The sequence below is a fragment of the Microcaecilia unicolor genome, chromosome 1 (assembly GCF_901765095.1).
Source record: "Microcaecilia unicolor chromosome 1, aMicUni1.1, whole genome shotgun sequence".
In the NCBI taxonomy this organism is placed as follows: domain Eukaryota; kingdom Metazoa; phylum Chordata; class Amphibia; order Gymnophiona; family Siphonopidae; genus Microcaecilia; species Microcaecilia unicolor.
In genome coordinates this window covers 26,687,201-26,706,490 of record NC_044031.1, presented here as the reverse complement: position 1 = coordinate 26,706,490, position 19,290 = coordinate 26,687,201, and the positions used below count along the sequence as shown (strand labels likewise).

Below are 19,290 nucleotides of genomic sequence, written 5' to 3'. Positions count from 1 at the left end.
TATTTTGATTAATCATAGCTGCCCAACTGTTTCCCATGTCTTTTACCCACAGATGCACAGGTGATTGGATATCTATTACTGCTAAAGGTCCTGGGGATAACAAATCCCTCACAATCTTAGCCAGTACCATCTTATCCTGCTCTTCCAATACAATCAGAGTATTCTTTGGTGTGGCTGCGGGCAGTTTCAAATGTTTATAAAGTCTCATTACTTTTTGTGTATAATTTGGTATCCATTGTCTGCAGTAATTTAACATTCCCAAAACAGCACGTAACTGGGTAACTGTTTGCGGTACCGGGGTTTCATTTAAAATAGATATAACTTCCGGTATAATGACCTTATGTTCTGCTGAAACATTTTGTCCTAAAAAGGTGACAGTAGACTGAGCTACAACACATTTCTCCTTATTACATTTATACCCTAACTCTCCTAACAAAAATAATTTTCTAGTCCATTCTAGGCATTCTGCTTCAGTCTCAGCAGACAGTAGAATATCATCTACATAGACAAACAATGACACCGTGTCAGGCAATTGACTCCTGAAATCCTTTAAATCCATCATTAGTTGTTTTGAGAATACCGATGGACTATCAGTAAAGCCTTGCGGCATCCTAGTCCACCTGTATGCCTCATTCTGTACTATAAATGACGTCAAATCCCTAGGCTCTGGATGAAGAGGTATTGAAAAGAATGCATTAGACAAATCAATGACAGTATTGTACGCATATATATTCTGGGTATGCAAAAGAGTAGCGGGGTTTGCACAAATCGGAAATTGATTTTTTGTAACCTCATTTAGCTCTCTTAAATCATGTACTATCCTTACATTGTTTTCCCCTTTCGGGACTGGAAACAATGGGGTATTGTACGGGGATACTGAAGGTTCAATAATACCACATTTCAATAATTTACCAATGTGTTCTAGGGTTTTGGATACTAATTTAGGTCGTATGGGGTAAGGGTCTTGCTTCGGCCCCTGTGCCCCTTCTATTAATTCTATCTTATGGGGTTTTGCATTTATGGCTAGTCCATATGGTGAATCACTTGTACTCCAAATATGTTGCGGTAATTCTTCCATAACCTTTACTTTATTTTCATTATTCAACTGTTGGACCATGGTGAGCAAACTTGGTATTTCTTTATCTCCAAAATCTAAACAAAGTCCTAATTGAGACAACAAGTCTCTACCACACAAATTTACTGGGCAATCAGGTGCCACTAAGAAGGGTACCACAGCCTCCCTTGAACCGTGCGGTTGGCATTCCAAGCGCACCAGAGTCGGTTCCGTTAGCCTTTTTCTTTGTTCTATCCCCGTAAATCCCACTGTTGTTCTATACTGATTTGAAAGCTTAACTCCCTGTGGTTTTGCACATAACACAGAGGTACTCGCCCTTGTATCTATCAAAAATCTCACAGGAGTTCCATATTTGCCAATTGTCAATGTAATAAAGGGCTCCCTTGTGTCTAACCTGAAAATCATTCCCTCTTCCTGACACGGGTCTGCTTCCAGTCAATAGCATTGGTCTGGAATATTCTGCCAAGTTGGAAAGGCATTTACAGTACCCTGTCCCTGTACTGCTGCCCCTGGTCCCTGTGATTGCGTCGCCGGCTGCTGTATTGCAGTCTGCGGGGCACTCGCAGGTATCCCTACTACTTGTGGCATTAATCCTTGCTGCGTCTGCATTTGTACTTGGGGCATTCCTGCATTCTGATAACATTCTGAAGCATAGTGACCATATTGCTGACATCTCCAACATTGTACATGTGCCCTTCTATTAGGTGATGGTCCTGATCCTTGCATCCCTCGACCTCTACCCCCTTCCTCTAACCATGCCTCGTCCCCTTGGTTGGTATGGCCGGCTATATCCCGGTTGTACATAGTAAATGACCTGTGGAGGTGAGGCAGAGGGCATTACCATTGTTTCCTGTTTTTTGTTTCTATCCTGTTCCTTGCTTTCCAAATCCTTTAACTGCATAGTCATTAACTTAGAAGTTAATTTGGCCTGTTCTTTCTGTGGGGTCTCTATCAGTTTATGATGCACATTACTAAAATGCATCAACGTATCTCTTATTTCCGGCCACGGCTTTGAGGAAAGGGCAATGACAGCGTCTAAATTCTTACGCATATTATCAGGCAGTGTGGACATAAATAGGTGTAAAAATACTGCTACATTATGGTCCACATCCGCATCTTGCCCTGTTTGAGCCTTATACACATTTATACATTTTGTCAAATGCGCCGAAAAATCAGTTTTAGGATCCCATTTATTTGCCGTTATGGCTGAAAAATCAATCGGGGTTGGATACATCACATGCAGAGCTGCAGAAAGAGCAGCCTTAATATTCCCTACATATACATCCCCATCTGCAGTATGTGACGGCAGACGCTGATATCCACACTGCACTGCCAGTTGAGAAATACTGATACCTGATGCTGCACATAAAGCTTTAAAATCTCCAATAGTCAATTGAGTCCCTGCAGTTGCCTGTTCTATCCCATCTAACCACATACGAGCTCCTTTCACTATACTGGGAATTTTTGCAACTAAAGTTGTAACATCTACGGGGGTGTATGGCTTGTAATGTTGTATTCGATTGCCAGCTGCGTCTAAGCGCGTCATAACTGGCATGTGTAAAGCACTACTATCTAAAGCACCGCAAATCTCCTGTTTACCTTCCTCTTCCACCTCTTCTTCAGCCTGTTTTATTTTGTAAAACCAATTGTCCCAGTACTCCAGCCCTGCTTTAATAAAGTCCAGGCTTCCCGCCTTGGGGCAATATTTATTTATTACTTTTGTCAAATTCTGTACGTCCTCATGTGAGGTAGGTCCTCCCTTATCACAGGGGAAAAGGAGGTTTTTAACTTCCAACAGGTTCTTAGTAACTCCCCACCATTCTGTCCCATATTTAGTTTTATCCAATCTCACAAGTTCTGCAGCTACATAGGTTTCCTTAAAAATTGCCTTTGACGGTCTGGGTGTCAATTTGGGCGGTGTTTCCCTGATTTTAGACATGGGTGTCTGAGGATCCATTTTAAGGGAAGGTTCAGGGGGTGGCTCGGTACATAGCCGAAGCCGTCCCTCAATTTCAAATTATGTTGACAAATCATATTGTTCAGAGGTTATTAGAGATTTTAAATCACCTCTTTCACCTATTAGCCCTACACACAAAACTAGCTAGGACTGTGACTAATTCAAACCAGATGATCTCTTAAAACTGCAGAAATCTCACTTAAAAAGGGTCAGACAAAGTTGAATTGAAAAGATATTCTACATAGAGAAATAGAACCTATTAATTAAACAGAATAACACATATTTTAAAATAAGCAGAGATCAGAATTCCCTATAAGACAAAGAACTTATTTAATAAAACTAATCTAAACAATCTTTTAACACTGCTTGCTTGCTATCCAGTATACGACCTTCTAACCTGTAGCCTAGACACCCGAGAAATCAAAACCAGATGGCATTCCTCAACCCCCAGGCTGAACCAAAGGCTGCTTTTTATAATTTTCCTGTTCTTGCTGTATTTTTTCTACATCTGCATGAAAAAGATCTGCTGCTACAGAAAATAAATTCCAAATTGTAAGATGCTTCTCTAAACTTTTCTGCTTATTTTTATTTTCTTGTATGTATTTCAGGAGAGATAATAATTTTGGACGATCAAACGATCCATACTGAGACCAGCTCAAAAAAGAATCTTTTGCATCATATTTGACCCATTTCTCATGTGTTTCTTCAATCTGTTTTTTTTCTAACGGGAATAATTCTATGACATGCTGCAAAGGGGTGCATTTTTTTGAACTATCTAAATCTAAATACAAAGTATATACAGGGGGCTTTTCTTTCTTATCTGCCCCTTTCCCTTCCATTTTATTCTGACTATTACAATTTCTCCTATAAAGCCACAATCTACAAAAATATACTAATGCACCTAAACAAAGAAAATATACAAAAAAGAAAACTACAAAACTAAACAAATATACCACTAATAAGTCCACAATGTAAGCTTACTCACGCGTCTTCTCGTTTCTTTTTAGCAAGCCCAGGAGTCGTCGCCCGTATGTCCACTTCAGTAGGTTGATCACTCCCACTTCAGTGGTGCACAGAAATCAGGCTTAAACAACGCTTGCTCTCAAAATCCTGTAAAAACTTCGTTAACAACAAACACTTAATTTGTCATTCGTCTCGCCTTCTCTTTTCCGTGTGCGGCATAAATCTTCTGTTCTGCCGCGGTCGCCACTTTGAAGAAAAGGCTAGACGAATTTCATATTTAATATAAAAAGTTTATTTACAATTCTACTGGATACCTTCAATGGAGGTATTCAGGAAGCATATCTAGACAAAGCAGTCAGAATGCTTAATACATATTTCTTCCATCCTGCTTATATACTGTTTTTCTCTGCTATATGACTTCTCTTCTCCTGACATCACGTGCAGGCTGTATGCAGGCTGTACCATACCATACCATAAATCCTTAATTTAAAGCAGAACATATGCTGTATCTGGTTTCCCTTATCCCACAGACTTTCTGGAGCCGTGCCTTTGGCTGATGTGTTGCCACATTCTTTTCTCATGTCCCAGGAGATTTTAGTGTTGAAACAGCTTGTTGTAATCATGGAGCCTTCCACTCCCCATCTTTCATGCTTTTATTCAACAATAATGTCTTGGAATGTGGGTGGGGTTACCTCATCCATTAAGAGGCAGAAAATCCTACAGGCACTTCACAGGTAGAGGGTAGACATAGCACGGCTACAGGAGATGCATCACTCCTCGATAAGAACATAAAAAGTTTAAGAGATTTTGGAGATTCCAAGATGGCGCTTTGAACGGTCGCACTTGTAGTGGCTCCGTTTGTTTGCTGTGGTTAACTGCTCTTCCGAGACCCACGACTCCTTGTTTTAATGGGGAAGCGAAGGGGAAAGGTAAAGGAGGTTCCCTCGACTCCTGGACCGGCTTCGGGATTGAAACAGACTACCTTGCAATTTCAAACGGCGCTACCGGGACCTCTCTGTACATCGACTCCTTCTGTACACCCCGACGTATTGACGTCGATGGGAAGCGGAGACGGGGCTTCCTTGAGCCCCGTGGAACGCAGGGCTCCACCACAACCAGGGAGTGAGTTATTTTCAGCAGCCCAAACAGAAACGGATACCGGAGTGTTTAATCCGCAACTGTTGGAGGGTAGGACTGCAGTTAATCGGACTGGGACACAGGAACAGATGTCTTCGGCTGATTTGGCCTTAAAGGTACTACCACAACATATTGTGAACAAACTGTTACGATCTGAGCCCCCGTCCCACACCTTGGCAACAACAGGTGAAATAATTAAACCCTCAAATGTGACGCTTGAGTCACTGTGGGATATGGTTCATGACACTCACTCCTCTATGCAAAAAATGTTGCAAGAAAATACTAATGACATTAGAACTCTTTCTGAAGCCGCTCTGATACAGGCACAAGTAACTGCACAGCAATCCTGTAAGATTGGAAGTTTGGATACTAAAATTCAAGAAATGGGGATCTTGGAATCCACTTTGGTTAAAGATAGCAATTTTCTACACAAACGCCTAGAATATTTGGAAAATCAAGTTCGTAGACTTAACCTTCGGTTACTTAATTTTCCTAAATCACCTCTGATTTCCCCAGTTGATATGATGAAAAAATATATGACAGATATACTGGGAATGGATAAAGACTCACTGCCTCCTATAACTCGGGCTTATTACATTTGGAACACTAAAGCAATAATGGGAGAATTACCTAAACGAAGAACGGAGGCAGAAATGAATCTTACTTCCTTCCTAGAAAGTTCCCTAGAAGTAATTACACACAGGACAACTATGCTGGTTACCTTTGCGTTGGAACCAGACCGGAATGCAGTTTTAAGACTTTCCCTGAGACACTTAGATAGCTTGTTTATGGGTTCTAAAGTTAGGATTTTTCCAGACTTATCTAGGCCAACACAACTGAAACGCAGGGCCTTTTTGGAAATGCGTCCCAGAGTAGAGGCCATTAAAGCAAATTTTGTATTACGTTTTCCCTGTATTTGTAATCTAATGTTAGAAGGTAAACAATTTCAATTTGTGGACCCTAGACAGCTTAAAGATTTCCTAGATGCTAGAGGAGAAGTGAATGTTATATGCCCTCCCACATAACAGGCTGGAGTATGAGAGAGAGAGGTAGTGGCTCTGTATTAATTTAGTTATTTTTCCTTTTTTTATTTTAATTAACTCCTAAATCTTGGAATCAATTTCTTTTTTTTTTTTTATGTGGACAGAAAAATGTTCTCGCTGTTTCCTTATGTGTTAAATGAAATATTTTTTTTTTCATTTATGGATTTAATGTGATTTGTATGGTCACATTATATTGTGTATTTTTGAAAAATCAAATAAATAATTATATAATAAAAGTTTAAGAAGTGGTGGGTGGGGAAAATAGTGGAATCTCTGGCACTAAACAGGAAGACGGGAGTCCTCATTCTCTTTCATAAATGGTTAGGTGTGCATATACAGAGTTTCTGGACAGACACAGAAGGTTCCTATGTCTTAGCTAATATTTTCTTAAATAAGCAGAGAGGTGTGGTAGCCGTGTTAGTCCACTCTTAAAGGTTATCAATAGAAATCAAACAAAATAAAACATGGAAAAGAAAAAAGCTCTGGTCCCACCCTCACTTCCTGTTTCCGCAAGGGCGGGACCAGAGCTTGAGAGACAGAAGGGAAGGCCGAAGGTGCGCCGAGCAAACAACACACTTTTCGCTGCCGCTGCGGACGCCACCTTAACCCCGATCAGGTATGCCTTTTAAATTTTGGAGGAGGGGGGGCCCTGGTGCTCGGAGGGAGGCCGGCCTTGTGCTTGGTGCTGGGTGGGAGGCCTGATGCTGGGTGCTGGGTGGGAGGGAGGGAGGCCTGATGCTGGGAGGGCAGGGGGGAGAGGAGAGTGGCTGGACATGGATGGAGGGCAAGAAATGAAGAAGAAAGGAGGAAAGTAAAGAAAAAATGGAAAAGAAGTCCTGGAAACGGACTTAAGAGAAGAGATAGAGAGCAGCAGAATCAGACAACAAAGGTAGAAAAAATCATTTTATTTTCATTTTAGTGTTTGGAATATGTCCAATTTGAGAATTTACATCTGCTGTCTTATTTTGCACTGGGTATACTGGAGCTGTAACAGCTTACAGAAATGATTTAAAATGAAAAAAATTCATGTTATTTTTTTCTCCTATACTAGTATAATATTTTCAATGATGTCTGTTTATATGCGCCATGGCTGGTGTAAGGGGTGTGGCTATCATAGGGGTGGAGTCATATGTGGTGACCCCGCCCCATAATGAGTACCAGCACCTGTTGGCACTTTGCGATATATTTTGGGTTGCTGTTTGGGCACTCGGTCTCTGAAAGGTTCGCCATCACTGTTCTAGGTCAATAGATCCGAGGGAAATGTTTATGACGTGAGTGGTTCTACTTGGCTTCCTCCTGCCTCACCAATGACATTCATCAATGGCCTACTTAGCCACTTAGAAAAAAAAAGTTGCAGCCAGCTTTTTTCCATTCTCCATGTAGACAGAGAGGTGCCCCCAGGCTACCCAGAACTCATCTCCTATCCCTGAGCCCTCACTCACCTCTCCAGGAACGTTTTGGTCTAATTCTGTCTCTGAGGTCCTGCTGATTACTGACACATGGATCTTCCTCCTGCTCAATCTTTGCTAGAAGAGAAGGTTTCTCAGAGGAAGAACCTATTTGGAATGAAAAAGAATGACATCAGCCTTCTTCAAAAACAGGCAATTTTTTTTCTTAAATATTTGTAGAGAGCGAGACCTTCCTAAAGCTAGTCTGAACATCATAAATATTATGGATGTTAATGCCTACTGGAGATATCATTTGATAAAATATTAAAGATTGAGGGATTAAACAGAAACAGAGAAATGCCCCTTCAGTGTGACGTCTAAGGTGTGGCACCTCAGAGGTAGTCAGTTTGATATGGCCGCTTCCCAGTGACATAAGCTAACCACCTTTGCTTAACAAGTCAGCTAAGGCCAGCCCCCAAAATTGTCCAGACTGGGCTCGCTGTTATACCTTACCAACGGAAGGTGTCAGAACATTGATGATGTCACCAGTAGGCGAAGCCTCACACTGCACTGCCAAATAGTCAAAGGAGCTGAGGTACTGATGACCACAAAGTCCTTCTGCAGCCAGCAGACACACACTGAATTTTTTCTTTTGTACCCCGCGCTTTCTCACTCATGGCAGGCTCAATGCAGCTTACATGGGGCAATGGAGGGTTAAGTGACTTGCCCAGAGTCACAAGGAGCTGCCTGTGCCTGAAGTGGGAATCGAACTCAGTTCCCCCCAGAACCAAAGTCCACCACCCTAACCACTAGGCCACTCCTCCACTCCATTCAATACAGCAAACCAAAACTTGTAGAAAACATCTGTTCGGATCGATTTCGACACCAGAACCAAAACTGAATTTTGGTTGGGCTCTAGCCTAAGAATCAAGGTATTTATAGGTATACAGGTATTTTTCTTTTAACCTTTTTGTTTATGTACATTTATTATTAACAACTGCATGAAAATGTCTATATACCTCAAGTGGAAGAATCTCAACTGGGCAGACTGGATGGGCCAAATTAACCTTCAATCGGTCATCATCTACTATGTCAATACAAAGCAGGAGGACATTGAAAACGTTTCAGCATATAGTCTCTAATAATGGAACAAAAAATAATCTTTACTCATTGCTAATAGGGTTTCATAATTCTCCTTCATGGTCTCCTTGTAAAGCTCCTTCTGCCATTCCGCTAACATCTCCCACTCGTCCTCACTGAAATAGACAGCGACGTCCTCAAATGTTACAGGGACCTGGAAGAATAAGAGGGACCTTCTCAGCATCCGCCTCAGACATAAGTTCATCTCTACAGCTTGTATGATATGAACAAGGATATTATGTGCTCACGTTTGGGTGACCCTTTAGCATCAGCTGGAATGTTAATTCCAAAGAATGACATTTTATACAAAATCAGGAACAGCAAACAGAAAAAAAACCTCTAAGTCAAATAATCAAATCAAACAAGAGTAGAGGCTGACCAAAGAACGAATCCAACACTGGAGATAAAGCGTTTGCTGCTTGAACAAAAGGGCCCGACGTGGTCCATGTTTCGGCGTCGCAAAACACCTGCCTCAGGGGTCACAATGGTATTCAAGGATTACACTACCACTTCAGGAAACGCTGGTTGTCCAGTATTTTCTCTCGAGCGGATGCCTTCAGGCAGTTTTGTTTGTCCTTGGTCAGCCTCTACTCTTGTTTGATTGGATTATTTTACAAAATGACAACTTCCTGTAAATCTGGAACCTTCCAGCATCTTTATTTCTAGAAGAACACTTTTGGAGTCTTTGTTGAAGACATACATAAAGCAAATAGGCTCATTTATACATTTATGTTTATATTTGGTCATTTTACTATTGTTATACTGTTAACAGAACTGTAAGTTTTGTTGTTAACTGTACCTGCTATACACGGCCTTGGATGAATCTCTTCATAAAGGCGGTTAATAAAATCCCAATAAATAAATGCCTGCATGAAATACATTTCCATAAACTCAGGGATCAAAGTTAGGGGTCTAGTGCTGAGAATCAATGCTACGCACCTTTTCCTTCCCTAGTGTTACACTGCTCTAACAAAGGTTAAGGCTCTGAATTAAAAGATTGTTTTCCACTTTTTCAAAAAGTTTCAATACAAATTCAAGAGTACAATAAGTCACAAGGCTAATAAAAGTTCAATATATACTCAAACTCAACCACATCAGCCTCAGTGCTCCGATCTGATATTCTTAACAACTTGCTTCCCCCCCCCCCCCCTCCGTTAAACCCTATTCCTTTCCCCCCTCTTACATAAATCACATTGGTCATTTATAGTTCTACCTGTTCTCCAAACATATCTCTTGTCATTCTGGTTACATCGTCTCCTGAAGCTTGCAAGGTTTGGTTTTCATATAGCAGCAGGTATGGTTTCTTCCAATAAAAGGATACAACCAGTCACACGTGGACGAATAACCTCTCCCCATCTTTTACCTCTGGTGACATTTTGGATCTCTCACCAAGACTTGGTTCTTTTTGGTGGTACCTCTGGCACCCACAGTAGTAACGCAAATTATTTGGACAGTAATCCCTGCGTCCCTGCATGTTTCACATATCGTTCCTCAGAAAGAGAAACTTCCTTACTTAAATCTTCAGTTGTTCCTCTCTTCACAATATAGTTTATCATCTGCATGTACTGATAGAACTTCATGTCTCCTAGCCCATAATGGGTTTTTTAAGACTCCAAGTTGAGTTAACCATCTTTAACCAGTTGTTCTAGCTGCTCACACCTTTGTCTCACCACTTAAGAGATTCCGCTGTGAACTGCCCCCGGTAGAAATCTTTACTAAGGCAAAGGGGCTGAGTGGTGACACGATAGAGGTCTAGAAAATAATGAGTGGAGTGGAACGGTAGACATGAATCATCTGTTTACTCTTTCCAAAAATACTAGGACTAGGGAGCATGCGATGGCGCTACAAAGTAGTAAATTTAAAACGAATCGGAGAAAATTTTTCTTCACTCAACATGTAATTAAACTCTGGAATTCGTTGCCAGAGAGCGTAGTAAAAGCGGTTAGCTTAGTGGGATTTAAAAGAGGTCTGGACGGCTTCCTAAAGGAAAAGTACATAGGCCATTATTAAATTGACTTGGGGAAAATCCACTGCTTATTTCTGGGATAAGCAGCAAAAAATGTATTGAACGTTTTCGGGATCTTGCCACGTATTTGTGACCTGGATTGGCCACTGTTGGAAACAGGATCACTGTAGCTGCTGGACCACTGAACTGGTGGCACTGGAATTGCTGCGCAGTAATAGGCCACGAGTTTAAATGTGTAAACATTATGGATTGGCCATATTGATAAGAGAGATTTCTATCTACAAGATGAGTTGGGCATAAATGCATGAAAAAACTGCTTCTCCACAGAAGTGTCTTTGTCTAATCCCCTCCTAGAAGCTGCTTGTAAGAAGCCCCAGCCCTACAGTGAAAGCTGTCCTACCTGTGCAGCCTCTGGCTCAGCCATTCTCTCTCTCCTGCTTTTCTGGGAAGGATTTACTCTTTTTTTTTTTAACTGGGCTGCTGCTTCTCTCTAAATGGCTAATGCAGCAGCTGCCCTAGAACTAGAAGAATGTGCTGCACTGCTGCTGTGCTGAGTCGGAGCTAGACGCAGACTGATGACATCACAAAAGGGGGCGGGCAGAAGGTGTCACGAATTAAAAGGCTGGAGAGGTTCTTCTAAGAGTCTGTTTATTATATTACACTGATGGGTTTCATAGTTTGATTTTTATATTTTCATGTTCTCTGTGTCACTGCTTCCAGTTCAGTGATTGTACAGGCTGGTGATATGTAGGTGTTTATATCACTTCGATTTTTATATTTCCATGTTCACTGTGTGTCATAACATAGTAGATGACAGCAGATAAGACCTGTACGGTCCATCCAATCTGCCCAAGATAAATTCATAGCAGAAGGTATGATTGATACCACATAAGTAGACTTGATCTTGATTCGCCCTTGCCATTTGCAGGACATAGACTGTAGAAGTCTGCCCTGCTGCCCCTGTCCTTGTTCTCCAGTTACTGAAGCTGAATCTGTGACAGTCCAGAATTCATTTAGTTTTTCTGCTATTTCTTTGTCTTCCTTGATCGTCCCTTTTACACCCCGGTCATCCAGCAGGCCAACCGATTCTTTTGCCAGTTTCCTGCTTTTAATGTATCTAAAAAAATTTTTACTATCAGTTTTCGCCTCTAATGCTATCTTTCTTTCAAAATCCCTCTTTGCCTTTCTTATCAGCGCTTTGCATCTGACTTGACATTCCTTATGCCGCTTATTTTCCTCACTCAGTTCCTTCTTCCATTTTCTGAAGGATTCCTTTTTGGCTCCAATAGCCTCCTTTACCTCACTTTTTAACCACGCTGGCTGTCGTTTGGTTTTCCGTCTTCCTTTTCTGATATGTGGCAGTATTGTGGTGATGTGAGAAGCTTGGAAATTGGAAGTATTTTTGGCCCTTGAAACAGCCCGGTTGCGGTGAAACAGGGTTCTCCTGTTGGGCTTATGATTATTGGACATTGGGGAAGACACCATGGACTGTGATGCAAGCTAAGTAATAATTGAAAGTGTATTTCACCGCATTTGTGGCGTATTAATCAGCCTCTACCTTATTGTATTGTTAAAGGTGTGTGCACAAGTATTTTATGAATAAGAAGAGTGGAGTTTTTTTTGTGAAGACTAGTGATTGAAGAGGACTTCTCTTAACTTTGAAAGGTGTTCCTTTAAAGAGATTTCTCCGTGGTTTCTGAAGTCTTTTTTTCTCCACATATTTTCATGAATATACGTTATCAGTAGAAATCAAACAAAATAAAACATGGAAAAGAAAATAAGATGATACCTTTTTTATTGGACATAACTTAATACATTTCTTGATTAGCTTTCGAAGGTTGCCCTTCTTCGTCAGATCGGAAATAAGCAAATGTGCTAGCTGACAGTGAATATAAGTGAAAACATTCAAGCATTACTATGACAGTCTGACAGGGTGGGAGGATGGGGGTGGGTCGGAGGTATGCATGGGGACATCAAAGCATATCATTGATATTCTAACAGGATGGGTGTGGATAGGTGAGGGGTGGGGTGATCAACAGAGACATACAGCTTTATGGTTTATAATAGGCTAGGAACCCCAGGTCCTTGTTAAGTCCTTATATACACTGTCAGCTAGCACATTTGCTTATTTCCGATCTGACGTAGAAGGGCAACCTTCGAAAGCTAATCAAGAAATGTATTAAGTTATGTCCAATAAAAAAGGTATCATCTTATTTTCTTTTCCATGTTTTATTTTGTTTGATTTCTATTGATAACCTTAAGAGTGGACTAACACGGCTACCAGACTCCTCTACTTCATGAATATACATGAATTTACACCTGCAATACAGGGTTCTATGTAGTAGAATTTGTTGTAACGATATCTTGGTAATTAAAATCACCCATTATTATTGCGTTGCCTAATTTATTTGCCTCACTAATTTCATTTAACATGACTGCGTCCGTCTGCTCATCCTGGTCGGGCGGACGGTAGTACACCCCTTTCACCATCCTTTTCCCCTTTACACATGGAATTTCAATCCACAATGATTCCAAGAGGTCTTTTGTTTCCTGCAGAATTTTCAATCTATTTGTTCTAGATGCAGAAGTTGTGGGAACAAATTGCACAGAGCTGGTGCCTGGTAGAAAAAGGCATCTTCTCAGGTGGAGTCTGAATGTGCTCTGGACAATGGAAATATGACCAGACTAGTGGAACCATGTCCATTTCCTCAACAATGAAATGGGCCCTAGGAAGGCTCTCATGTAAGCATTTTTTGCTCTCTCCCCTGCCCTCCCCCTCCATGTCCAGCGATTCTCCTCTTCCCTGCCCTCCCATCCGTGTCCCACGATTCTCTCCTCTACTGTCCTCCCATCCATGTCCATCAATTCTCCTCTGACACTAGCTCAGGTTCCTTTTTCCCCACAGCCTAGTAAAAGGACCCTTAAATTAATTAAGTAGGAAGGAATTCACAAGTGAAATGCTTTGTGAGCCAGGACCAACATTTTAAACTTAGACTGATACAGGCAAGGTAACCAGTAGACATCTCTCAAAAGTGGTCAAACATGGTCTTACTTTTTTTGCCTTACAATATTTATAAATGATCTGGAAATGGGGTTAACTAGTGAGGTAATTAAATTTACTGACACAAAGTTATTCAAAATTGTTAAATCGCAAGAGGATTGTGAAAAATTACATGAGGACCTAATGAGACTGGGCGTCTAAATGGAGGATGATGTTTAATGAGCAAATGCAAAATGATGCATGTGGAAAAGAGGAACCCAAACTATAGCTATATGATGGAAGGTTCCACACTAGGAGTCACCGACTAGGAAAAGGGTCTAGGTGTCATCGTTTATGATACTTTGAAACCTTCTGCTCAGCGCACAGCAGCGGCTATGAAAGCAAATAGAATGTTAGGTATTATTAGGAAAGGAATGAAAAACATAAATGACATTATAATGCCTTTGGAAGAAAATGAGCTGCAAGATCCGAGACAACATGGTTTTACCAAAGGGAAATCGTGCCAAACGAATCTCATTGAATTCTTTGATTGGGTGACCGGAGAATTGAACCGTGGACGTGCTACAGACGTAATCTACTTAGATTTCAGTAAGGCTTTTGACATGGTTCCCCACAGGAGGCTCTTAAATAAACTGGATGGGCTGAAGATGGGACCCAAAGTGGTGAACTGGATTAGGAACTGGTTGACAGACCAGCACCAGAGGGTGGTGGTGAACGGAGTTCACTCGGAGGAGGGAAAGGTGAGTAGTGGAGTGCCTCAGGGAACGGTGCTGGGGCCGATTCTGTTCAATATATTTGTGAGTGACATTGCCGAAGGGTTAGAAGGTAAAGTTTGCCTATTTGTGGATGATACTAAGATTTGTAACACAGTGGACACCCCGGAGGGAGTGGAAAACATGAAAAAGGATCTGAAAAAGCTAGAAGAATGGTCTAAGGTTTGGCAATTAAAATTCAATGCAAAGAAATGCAAAGTGATGCACTTAGGGAGTAGAAATCCACGGGAGGTGTATGTGTTAGGCGGGGAGAGTCTGCTAGGTACGGACGGGGAGAGGGATCTTGGGGTGATAGTATCTGAGAATCTGAAGGCGACGAAACAGTGTGACAAGGCGGTGGCCGTAGCTAGAAGGTTGTTAGGCTGTATAGGGAGAGGCATGACCAGCAGAAGAGGTGTTGATGCCCCTGTACAAGTCGTTGGTGAGGCCCCGCCTGGAGTATTGTGTTCAGTTTTGGAGGCTGTATCTTGCTAAGGATGTAAAAAGAATTGAAGCGGTGCAAAGAAAAGCTACGAGGATGGTATGGGATTTACGTTACAAGATGTATGAGGAGAGACTTGCTGACCTGGACATGTATACCCTGGAGGAAAGGAGAAACAGGGGTGATATGATACAGACGTTCAAATATTTGAAAGGTATTAATCCGCAAACGAACCTTTTCCGGAGATGGGAAGGCGGTAGAACGAGAGGGCATGAAATGAGATTGAAGGGGGGCAGACTTAAGAAAAATGTCAGGAAGTATTTTTTCACGGAGAGGGTGGTGGATGCTTGGAATGCCCTCCCGCGGGAGGTGGTGGAGAGGAAAATGGTAACGGAATTCAAACATGCGTGGGATAAACATAAAGGAATCCTGTTCAGAAGGAAGGGATCCTCAGGAGCTTAGCCTTGAATGGGTGGCAGAGACGGTTGGGAGGCGGGGCTAATGCTGGGCAGACTTAAACGGTCTGTGCCAGGGCTGGTGGTGGGAGGCGGGGCTGGTGGTTGGGAGGCGGGGATAGTACTGGGCGGACTTATACGGTCTGTGCCCTGAAAAAGACAGGTACAAATCAAGGTAAGGTATACACAAAAAACTAGCACATATGAGTTTATCTTGTTGGGCAGACTGGATGGACCGTGCAGGTCTTTTTCTGCCGTCATCTACTATGTATATGTATCGCTCCATGGTGCGACCACACCTCAAATACAGTCTGCAATTCTGGTCACTGTATCTCAAAAAAGATGTAGTGGAATTAGAAAAGGTACAGAGGACGAAGAAAATGATAAAGGGGATGGTACAACTTATCTATAAGAAAAGGCTAAAGCTGCTAGCGCTCATCAGCTTGGAAAAGAGACAGCTGAGGGGAGATATGATAGAGGTCTATAAACTAATGTGTGGCGTGGAATGGGTAGAAGTAAATCACTTGTTTACTCTTTCCAAAAATACTAGGACTAGGGGGCATGCAATGAAACTACAAAGTAGTAAATTTAAAATGAATCAAAGAAAATATTTCTTCACCCAGTGTGTAATTAAACTCTGGAATTCGTTACCAGAGAATGTAGTAAAAGCAGTTAGCTTAGCGGGGTTTAAAAAAGGTTTGGCTGGCTTCCTAAAGGAAAAGTCCATAGACCATTATTGAAATGGACTTGTGGAAAATCCACTCTTATTTCTAGGATAAGCAGCATAAAATGTATTGTACTTTTTTGGGATCTTGCCAAGTACTTGAGACCTGGATTGGCCACTGTTGGAAACAGGATGGTGGGCTTGATGGACCTTCGGTCTGTCCCAGCATGGCAATTCTTATGTAATTATTAAGAAGCTTTAGAAAATACAGCCTGTATAGAGGAATGTCAGAAGTGTGTGACTAAGGATGCTTTATAAGCCTCTAGGGTGTACATTGGGGTCTAGCCCATTTTACCATTGGAAGAATAACTTTGTAGAAACTATCAATAAATATAAGTGTGCTGGGTGACATGAGTGCTTATTCATTGTGTTTAGCGGCAGTTTCTTAGTAAGAATTGATATTTATGCCGAAAATCCTCTGAGGAAGCAGGTTCTGCGAAACATACTTTTATATAAAAAATTACAAAGAACTTAAAAAAGAAATAAGATATTGAGTGAAAACATATTTTGTGAAAATTAAAGAGTTCTGTGGGGTTTTTCTGAACCAATGATTTAATTAACTGAGGGTGATTCAAAAAGCCACAATAACCCAATAAACTATTAGGCACGAAGGCTAATACATCACCGGGTATTTTCTGAGGTTCTTTTCCTCACCTACCAATGAATAGTCAGTAGTTTTGCAAGGTCTTGTGACAGATGACATGTTTGTCTATACATTTTTAAGGACCTGTTTATGTGCCATAGATATCTGTTATAACTGCTATAGAAAGGTGGCCAGTAATCCTAATAGCCCTTGATGTAACAGGATTCAAATTTAATCAATGATTCTCGAGCCATGAAGCTACTCTTTGGGGGCCAATGTTAAAAGATGTTAAATCTGGGCTACAAGGGTCAACATAACTGATCATCCAAATATCGTCTGCAAAAAAGTGGGCAGTAACGCCAAGTTCCTGACTAGGGGGCACCAAAGGGCTTAGAAATAGGTTGAACAACAGAGGGGACAATATAGAACCTTCAGGAACTCCACACAATAAAACTTGTAAAGAGGAATCACTAGAATTGTGGGAGACATAAAAAGTGTGGTTAAAAAGAAATGACTCAAACCACCGATACCCTTGGAGGCGTATTTTCAAAGCACTTAGGGCCTACCGATTCCCAGTGCGGCAACAGAGAGGAAGCCCACTCAATTCCTATGAGCTTCCTCTCATTTGCCACGCAGGGATCGGTAGCAAGGCTTTGCACAAGAAGCTCTTAGACTTACAAGTTCTTTAGGTCACTATGGAACTTTGTAAGTCTAAGTGATTTGAAAATGAGCCCCCAATTGGCCTCTAAGACCAAACTCTTTTAAAATGTAAAGCAACAATGAATGGCCTATGAGGTCAAAGGTTGCCAATTTATTGAATGATGCAACAAGACCTTTATCAAGCTGCTTTTGTTATATCATTAACCACGGAAACAAGAGTTGTCTCTCTGCTAAGCAGGCACCAGAAGCCTGATTGGCGGGGGTGTAGTACATTTCTCTTCTCAACAAAATGCTAACTAAAAGAAAAAACATATCAATATGTTTGTTTGTTTTTTACTTACTTCACTGCAGCTGGCGTCCCACCAGTTCATGAGAAAAGAAAATCATAATTTGGGGTATTACTCAAAAGCACATTGGAAAAAGTGGATCTTCAAACCTGCCTTCTGGTAGGATTGCTAGAGGCAGAGCAGAGTGACTTTGTAATATCATTCTATAAAATGGGTGCTTAGAAAAAAGAAAAGCACTTTGTCTATGGGTAAATTTTGTTCCTGGGACAACCAGTCTATAATCATTAAGGGGTACGTTTACTAAGGTGCGTTAGCATTTTTAACGCACCTGTAAATTTAAGGCACGTTAAACACTAACGCGCCTATAGATTTCTATGGGAGCGTTAGCGTTTAATGCACGTAAACCATTTACGCACATTAAAAACGCTAACGTGCCCATAGCGCCGCTAAGTAAACCTAGCCCTTGGAGATCAGAGTAGGCAGGCATGGTGAGCGATGCAAGATACAGTAGGTAGGCCCTCATGCAGTGCTGAAAAAAACCCCAAAGTTAATATCATCAACTGAACGAAAAAAATCCACTGGCCGCCAGTGCAAATCTTTCAGCAAAGGTGTAACATGATCCCACTTTTGCGCTTTGCGAAGGAAGTGGGCAGCAGTATTCTGCTATGTCTGGAGTCTCCGCAGTTGAGAATGACGGATCCCAGCATAAAAAGCATTTGCACTATTACAAAAAAAGGACTTTCTACAGTTCTTTTTAATTTATTTTTACACATCTAGGAACTAGTTACTCCAGGATAGTTACATAGCATCTATACAACATACACTTATGTTTATCTTTATTAAAACCTAATTCTACTGCTTAACTATTACAGAACAAAGCGGTTTACAAAAACATATAACAAAATAAAAAATTTTAAAACTCCAATTACAAAATTATAAAACAACTCAATACAATACAGCAGCAACCATAAATACCATAGCTTTAAAATATAAATACAATATCCACACACAGAATAGATATAAAACACCACAACACACATCATATATCTCTCAACCCTATAATAACGTCTACTATGTAGAGGGAACACATCAAGGTGCATTTGGAAATTCCTTTTAAATTGGACTTTTGGCACCCAATACAATTGGGACAACTTATATAATCTTCCACCACATTTTCTTAGCCTCCGATGGCACAGTTTGCACTTGAGAAGCTTCTGCTTTTCCACATGTAGCTCAGAAGAGGCACACGGTATTAACACTTTTAATAGTGATGCGTACTTGTGTTCTTCTCCTTCATCGTGGTGTTCAGTTTTCAAAGACGGCTTGAAACCACTAAAGGCAAATGTTTATTTAAACTTGATATACCGCCTTTCAAAACGTCAATCAAAGCGGTTTACAAAAAGATAAAAAATAAATAGGGAAAAAGGAAATTAACTACAACGTGCAGATAGAAAAGTTGAAGAGGAAGAAGAAGAAAAGGGAGGGGAAGGGAAGGGAAGGAAATAATAGAAACGTTTTTTCTGCTGAATGCTCAGCCTCCCACTCACGAGACACTACCATATGCTAAAGAAAAGAGGTGTGTTTGTAGGGAGGACTTGAATTTCAAATAGGATGGTTCAGCTCTAATGCCCAAATGATTGAAAGCCCCGCGAAGTTCCAAACAACGCTCTAAAAATAGCACTGGAACAGCACAGGGCTTTACCGCTCCTATGATCAG

At 41.1% G+C, this 19,290-nt stretch overlaps 1 protein-coding gene across 2 annotated transcripts in view; it reads right to left on the bottom strand.

Moving 5' to 3' along the window:
* Positions 1 to 11,224, bottom strand: part of LOC115464154 (protein ZNF783-like) — a 122,703-nt gene extending 111,479 nt beyond the window's left edge. For both annotated transcript variants that reach the window (XM_030194579.1, XM_030194578.1), the window contains exons 1-3: positions 11,070 to 11,224; positions 8,731 to 8,857; positions 7,618 to 7,731 (exon numbers count right to left, since the gene is read on the bottom strand). In XM_030194579.1, the coding sequence (XP_030050439.1) occupies positions 7,618 to 7,731; positions 8,731 to 8,857; positions 11,070 to 11,093 (265 nt within the window). In that variant the 5' untranslated portion in view covers positions 11,094 to 11,224. The remainder of the gene's footprint in view (positions 1 to 7,617; positions 7,732 to 8,730; positions 8,858 to 11,069) is intronic.
* Between the last annotated feature and the right edge of the window lie 8,066 nt (positions 11,225 to 19,290).